The sequence below is a fragment of the Pseudorasbora parva genome, chromosome 24 (assembly GCF_024679245.1).
Source record: "Pseudorasbora parva isolate DD20220531a chromosome 24, ASM2467924v1, whole genome shotgun sequence".
Lineage (NCBI taxonomy): Eukaryota > Metazoa > Chordata > Actinopteri > Cypriniformes > Gobionidae > Pseudorasbora > Pseudorasbora parva.
In genome coordinates, this window is record NC_090195.1 from 7,489,436 (window position 1) to 7,497,190 (window position 7,755).

Here is a 7,755-nt window from a genome sequence, read left to right on the forward strand (position 1 = left end):
GTGTTCTTTGTAACCGTTTTGTTCTAAAGCGTCTAATGCTCCAGTCACTTCAGGATGACCAGGCTCTTTAAGAAACTTATTTGTAAACTCTTTTGTAGCTCGTCTATGGTGGTGTGAGTGAACCACCCTATCCTACAACCACCGCTGTTGTTCTTTGTGAACAACGCAACTCATTCAGACCTACAAGAGTCTGTCCTTCACCATGACAGAAAACAAGAAATAAGTCTTTATCGGCTAGTGCAGTCAAAAAGCCTACAACTTTTTTAGTTTTTATAAATGCATCTATATATCTATATATTATATTTGCATTTATACAATTCTAATATTCGTGCACACACACACACACACACACACACACACACACACACACACACACACACACACACACACACACACACACACACACACACACACACACACACACACACACAATATATATATATTTGCATTATGCAAATTGCATTTATAAAATGTGCATTACATTAAAGCATATAATTGTAGCATTATAGTACATTACATTATAGCATATAGAGTACATTAGCATCTCACATTTTGTCATTTTTGTGGACTCTACTGCCTCTTGCAGGTGGTTTCTTGAAAGTACATCCTATAGTTGTTTTAAATCTCTCTCACTGTCTTTCCATCTCCTCATCCCTCGTTTTCACCAGGTCCTCAGCAGGGTTGTGGTGGCTACCTGTCTTCCTCCACTGGAATGTTTGGTTCTCCTGATATTGACTTTAATGGGCAGTACGAGCCACGGATGGACTGTATGTGGATCATTGCTGTCGAAATCAACAAGGGCATTAACCTCACATTCACCACCTTTGAGCTTGAGGGCCCCACTGGAACCCTCTGCAGATATGACTATGTCCAGGTATACTCTGTATAACAAATAAAATTTAAATTGCAGCATAATTTCCAATATATTTATACTTACGTTTTACCCATTTGCAGATTTATGATGGCGACAGTGCTAATTATCCATTGATTGGCACATTCTGCGGAAATGTAGTACCTGCCCCCTTCGTCTCGGCCAGTAACTTCCTGACTGTGCACTTTATCACAGACGGCTCCGTTTCACGCCGGGGCTTTAATGTCACCTACAGTGCAGTGGACAGTAAGATTGAACTTGTTGTCCCAGTGGCTTTATCATTGGAGGTAATTTCATGTTGATGCTAAATTGCCTTTTCACTGTTTAGGTCTTTGTGGAGGAGCATTCAATGCCTCAGCATCATCTCAGACCATCACATCCCCGTTTTATCCCAATGCCTACCCACCGTTCACTTCTTGCCGCTGGGTGCTGGATGCTCCTCCTCAGGAGGTGGTGAAAGTGTCTGTTCAACAGTTTCGCCTGGAGTCCAGCCAGAGCTGCGAGAGCAACTTCCTGGAGTTTAAGGACTTTCCTGTGGTGAGACACAGTCGCCCCAAAGATAGTCTTACTAGATAGCTAAAATGATTTAGAATCTCTTAAAGGGATAGTTCACCTAAAAAATGAAAATGACCCACCCCATTATTTACTCACCCTCAAGCCATCCTATAGGTTTTATATTACATTTTTAACTGACATTATATGACAGTTATAAACAAATGTCCTGGTTTTTCCAAGTTTTATAGTGGCAGTGAATGGCAGCCCAAAATTTGAAGCCCAAAAAAGTGCATCCATTCATCATAAAAGTGCTCCACACAGCTCCGGGAGGTTAATAAAGGCCTTCTGAAACCTTTTGTAAGAAAATATCCACAATTAACACCTTGGACCGCCTTCTGTATTCAACTTATGAGGAAAAAAAAGTAAATGGCACGATGATGATGTCAGACGTAACGTAAGCGTTTTGAACTTTGATATGCGTTACACAAAGGCTGTCTGCCGGAAGATAGATATTTTTACTTTATAATGTGTTAAGTATTAAGTGTTAAGCTATTTTTCTAACAAAAATCCATCAATTTGCTTCAGAAGGCTTTTATTAACCCCCCGCAGTCATGTGGAGTACATTTATGATGGATGGATGCACTTTTTTGGGCTTCAGATTTTAGCCTGCCATTATAATGCTTGGAAGAGCCAGGACATTTTTAATATAACTCTGATTGTTTTCGTCTGAAAAAAGAATGTCATATACACCTAGGATGAGGGTAAGTAAATTATGGGAGGATTTTCATTTTTTGGTGAACTATCCCTATCTTAAGTCACAATGCACGGTTATTTTAGTTTATGTTTATTTATATATATATATATATATATATATATATATATATATATATATATATATATATATATATATATATATATATATATATATATAATTTTTTTTTTATTATTCATATTTTGAATTCGCTTTTCTTTTCTTTTTATGTGAATTTTGTTAAGTGCTTTTGTCAGCTTGTTTGTTTAAAATTTTTTTTTTGCTATTTAGATTGAATTTATTTAAAATGCTGCCTTTAGCCTTTATTGAAGTTTACTTCACTTTTAGGTTGTATTCTGACACCAGAATGCCTTAATTTGTTCAAAACCATTAAAACCATGATTGTTTAATCTCTCAGGGAGATTATGGACAGTCTCATAAATTCTGTGGCGGAGACTCGCATGTGCCAGATTTCTACAGTTACGGCCGCACCATGCACATCACCTTCAAATCAGAGACCTTCATGACTGGAAATGGAATCAGTCTAACCTATCAGGTGGCAGGTGAGTCTTTCCCTATGATGTTTTTAGTCTTTTTCGGTGTGATTTATATTGCCATGTGTGTATATGTCTGTATGTGATCTACCTGCAGGTTGCAGCAGGGTTTATGAACAGGAATACGGTTATCTTAAGAGTCCAGGCTGGCCTGACATATATCCTCATAATCTTGAATGCAGCATTGTACTGCAGGCCCCTCAGAACAGTGCTATCTCTCTGTTCTTCAACAGTTTTGATGTGGAGAATCATCCTTCGTGCAGCTTTGACTATCTTGAGGTGAGCATAAACATACTGGACCATCACCAGATTAACTACAAAGTGAAGAAATAAACATGCAAACATATATTGAACATACATTAAAGGTGCACTATGTAGTATTTTTGCAGTAAAATATCCAAAAACCACTAGGCCAGTGTTATATATTTTGTTCAGTTGAGTTCTTAAAATATCCCAAATGTTTCCAACTATGGTATTTGTAAATTGTGAGAAAATTGCTATTTTAACCAAGGAGCCGGGACGTTTGAGGGAGTCGCCTGTCAATTGTGTCATATCTGTGTTACCCTCGGTTTCGGTTTTATTTGGCAGAAACGCTTTACTCTCAGCAGTGTGAACATGTCACAGCAGCCGCTGAGCGAACGCACAGAGTAACGTCATAACATTATTTTAAACACACTTAAATGTATCTGATATGATAAACAGAGCTGCGTAACCTCATACTCATGACCGGAAAAGCGGAAATGGCGCCGGCAACTGTGTCCCTTCATAATAAAAGTCCTGCTGATCGTGAGACGAGTTTGCGTAACAATCGCTCTGGCGGCCTTGCTCAGCTCCTCAACACTCGGTCCTGCTCTGCTTCATACTACACCGGCTGTGAAGTGAAGACCACATGTCCCAAGATTCTGAGCTCAAACTTGGCGTCATCAAACTGCGCCTTTATTTGAAATAGGCGCCCTTTAGCGGACAGAAAAGTTACATAATGTAGCTTTAAGTGCATTGGATTCCCAGACAAAGCACTACCTACATAGCAGTAAAATGTTGGTGCGTTCAAGACTTGTCAGAAAAAACATAAAAAGCAAAACACACCTAATACACATTCTTTGTTCTTCCTTTTCTAGAAGCAGAGTTTAAAAACTTTGCTGTATTTTTATGTAGTTAAGGTAGACCGCCATCTTTTTCCAACGAAAGTGACTTGACATCGAACATGACATCCCAACTCATAAACACTTTTTTTTTTTTTTTGCATTCTGACATACAAAGTCACAAGGTTTTTTCTCTTATTCTCTGGATTTTGCCCATTTTCCTCCACTCTATACCACTATTTCTCTGCCACCACTATGCAAGCACAGCTGCAAGTGACATAACTTTGATGTCTGCTCCAAATGGGTCTATAGAAAATATAGTACAAATCATAGCTTATATTACAGCTTTATTTCTCACATTAGTGTCAAGCCGAGTGCATTGCATTATCAGATATAGACAGTACCCAGTCCAGAATGATCTGATGCTGCTCCATTGGGCAAATACAGATCATCCATGTATATTTTATACATACAGAAAACCTGCATACTGTATTCATACTGCAGACAGTAAAAGTAGTATGTTACTATGTTATGCTAGCACCTCCTGATGATGATAATAATGATGAAGATTTCTGTCTAATGTATATTTCTTTCTGCTAATGCAGATCAGAAACGGCAGTACCGCTACATCACCTCTGTTAGGAAAGCACTGTGGAAGCACACTGCCCAGTCCTGTCTTCCCGGGAGCCAACCAGCTCTTCCTACATTTCAAGAGTGACTTTACTACATCCCGCAATGGCTTTGAGATCACCTGGACTTCCTCTCCGCAGGGTGAGAAACGCACCACTAATAACCAATAATTAGATTGCAATGATTGCCTCACTCCAATGAGTCCTAACTGTGTGTGTATGTGTGTGTCCAGGATGTGGAGGTGTGCTATATGGAGACCACGGTTCTTTCGCCAGTCCAAACTACCCTGGCACTTACGCCAACGGCACTTCTTGTGAATGGGGAATCAGGGCTCCTGGTGGCAGAATAGTGACAGTCACATTCAACCAGATCAGCATTGATGACCCAGGAGACTGCGAGAACAACTACTTGAAGCTATATGACGGACCAGATGCTAATTCACCTGTTGTTGGGCCATACTGTGGATCGGTATGTGTGACATTTTAGTGGGGTGGTTGCAAAAGCATAACACTTCTGTTAAGCCTCTGTTTTTATTTGATTAAAAATACAACAACAACAACAAAAAAAGTGCTGGGGAAAGTTACTTTGAAAAGTAATGCATTACAGTATTGCATTACTCCCTTAAAGCTACACTGTGTGAAATTTTCCCCCATCTAGCGGTGTAAAGGTATTTGACCATCCAGTGAATAATAGTTTCTGTTCCTCTCAATTCCGATTTCATTTTAACTCCTACGGTGGCCGATTTAGTCCAAGATTAACATGGCAATCCCCCTCTTCACATTCGACACGGTGCCATCGTGTGTTAAAACACGAAAGGCGAAGCTTGAATTTACGGGTATGTCCTTCTTTGGCTAATGTACTTTCAAGATGGAGGGCCAACATGGCGACCAGCATTCAAACCCCTCACCCGTATGTATTTTCAATAGCATATTATAAACGAGAATACTTTATTAGGTGAAAGAAGTAAATATACATTAAGGAGCACATATATTTTTTTGAAAGAACTAAGTGTTTTTAGCTAAGAATAAACTAAAAAAGTTACACAGTGTAGCTTTAAAAAGTAGGAAAAGTAATGCGTTATGTTACTTTTGTGTAACTTTTTTTTTATCACCTGGGCAGGGCTTCTTTTTTCTTTTTCTTTTTTTTGTGCAAATGTAAAGACCATTTCACACTAAAATTGAAATTATAAGCCTCAGGCTGAGGTATAAATGCAAATTCATGGGTTTAGAGTAGAGGGGGCCGCTCAAACAAACCTTTCAGCTGTGCTGCCAATCTGGATAATAGAAGAATAGGATGCAGGAGAAAAAAAGTTTAACAATTACTTCACCAATAAAAAAATCTACATTCATTATTGCTTGGTCAGCAGCAGCAAGACTTTTGTCAATAAAGTGAGATTAAATGCATAAAAATATTTGTTTTATTTAACATTTAATTATCAGAGGTTTGATTAGTATTCTGATTTTGCATTTGACTGATTGTATTTATTTTGAGGAATCTTTTTTGTGTGAGTGAGATTAGTAAATGCTCATATTTAGTCTAGAACTACAATAACCTGTTCACACACAACGCCTCTGCACTTACTCTAGATTTTTCTCAACATGGGGACAGGAGAGCTGTCCGTCAAATAAATGTGAAAAAGCATATTTTGTTGTACATTTTAAAAGTAATGCGTTACTTTACTAGTTACTTGAAAAAGTAATCTGATTACATAGTTATTTTCATACGCATTAACGCATTACCAATATTGTTTTCTATTTTAATACATTTTATAGTGTAATTTATTAACGTGATGCAAAGTTGAATTTTCAGCATCCAGTCTTCAGTGTCACTTGATCCTTCAGAAATCATTCTAACATGCTCATTTGATGCAAGAAACATTTCTGATTATTATCAATGTTGAAATTATCAATGTTGATTCTTTGATGAATAGAAAGTTCAAAAGAACAGGATTTATTTGATATAGAAAGCTTTTGTAACATCATACGCTATCGGTCAAAAGTTTGGGGTCAGTAAATTCAAACAGCAAACGGCTATTTTATATTCTAATAATATTTCACAATAATACAGTTTTTTTTTTTAGTTTTTTTTTATTAAATAAATGCAGCCTTGGTGAGCATTAGAGACTTATTTTAAAAACATAAAAAATCATACCGATCCCAAACTTTTGAACGGCAGTGTATACACTACCATTCAAAAATGTGGGGTCAGTAAGAATCTTTTTATTTTCTTTTTTTTGAAAGAAATTAACACTTTTATTCAGCAAGGACACATTAAATTGATCATAAGTGACAGTAAAGGTATTTATAATGTTACAAAAGCTTTTGTATTCAAATGAACACTGTTTTTTTTTTTTTTTACTTTCTATTAATCAAAGATTCCTGAAAAAATTAAGTAGAACTGTTTTCAAAATCGATGATAATATGAAATGTTTCTTGCAAATCAGCATATTAGAATGATCATGTGAGACTGAAGACTGGAGTGATGATGCTGAAAATACAGCTTTGATTACAGGAGTAGCTAACTTTACTTTTAAACTATATTCATATAGAAGACAGTTATTTTAAATTGTTATAATATTTTACAGTATTACTGTATGTTTGACCAAATAAATACAGCCTTGAAGAGCAGTGTATATAGCTACAAAATTATTATATAGATATATAATTGTTCTTTGTTCTTTTGCAGGAGACAAATATCGCTCCTTTCAGAGCTTCTTCAAACCTTGTGTTTGTGAAGTTCTCAGCCCAGTCTGCCGTTCTTCCATCTGGGTTCAGACTCACCTGGAGCAGCTGAGAAGAAATAAAAAATACAAATTTGCACACATAAATATGTAAACACACTTCGCAATCATGTGAACATGGAGTGAAGAACTGGCAAATCAAACATAATGTAATATGAACTATCATTTGTAGATAATTGTTTAAAAAAATGAATTTATGTATGTATTTGTATGTTTTTTTGGAAAATAAAGTTGTTTCATGTTGTTCTTATGTAATTGTGTAGCTCTTGTGTAGCTTTGTTGCTGTCAAATGAGTTCTTAAGAAAATCTCTGCTGTGTTTTTTAAACAAAAAATAAGTAAACTTGCATACTTGCACTCATTTCAAAAGCTGTGAATATTAAGCATTTTTTTATGTGTTAAATATAGTTGGATATCCTCAGCTTCTCTCTGGAGTTCATCCAAACCGCTCACTCTGACATCTCAAGCCTGATGCAATTACAGTATCTTAGTACACACACAACACAGAGAAAGGCTAAATGTGACAATGAAGAGATGGAGAATTTGGAGGGAGATAAAAGCTGTCTGAGATGGATACAGAAAGCATTAATGGCAGAGCATCTGCTCTGTAGAGGGAGACAAGGCTTCAGCTTTC

The 7,755-nt window shown here is 36.8% G+C and overlaps 1 protein-coding gene across 1 annotated transcript in view; it reads left to right on the forward strand.

Annotated features, from left to right (window-relative positions):
* cubn (cubilin (intrinsic factor-cobalamin receptor)) overlaps nt 1-7,457 on the forward strand; it is a 48,435-nt gene extending 40,978 nt beyond the window's left edge. Inside the window, exons 59-66 of the mRNA XM_067435161.1 lie at nt 669-874; nt 955-1,117; nt 1,200-1,408; nt 2,536-2,680; nt 2,769-2,950; nt 4,359-4,524; nt 4,616-4,851; nt 7,069-7,457. Of these exons, the coding sequence (XP_067291262.1) occupies nt 669-874; nt 955-1,117; nt 1,200-1,408; nt 2,536-2,680; nt 2,769-2,950; nt 4,359-4,524; nt 4,616-4,851; nt 7,069-7,176 (1,415 nt within the window). The 3' untranslated portion in view covers nt 7,177-7,457. The remainder of the gene's footprint in view (nt 1-668; nt 875-954; nt 1,118-1,199; nt 1,409-2,535; nt 2,681-2,768; nt 2,951-4,358; nt 4,525-4,615; nt 4,852-7,068) is intronic.
* Nucleotides 7,458-7,755: the final 298 nt, after the last annotated feature.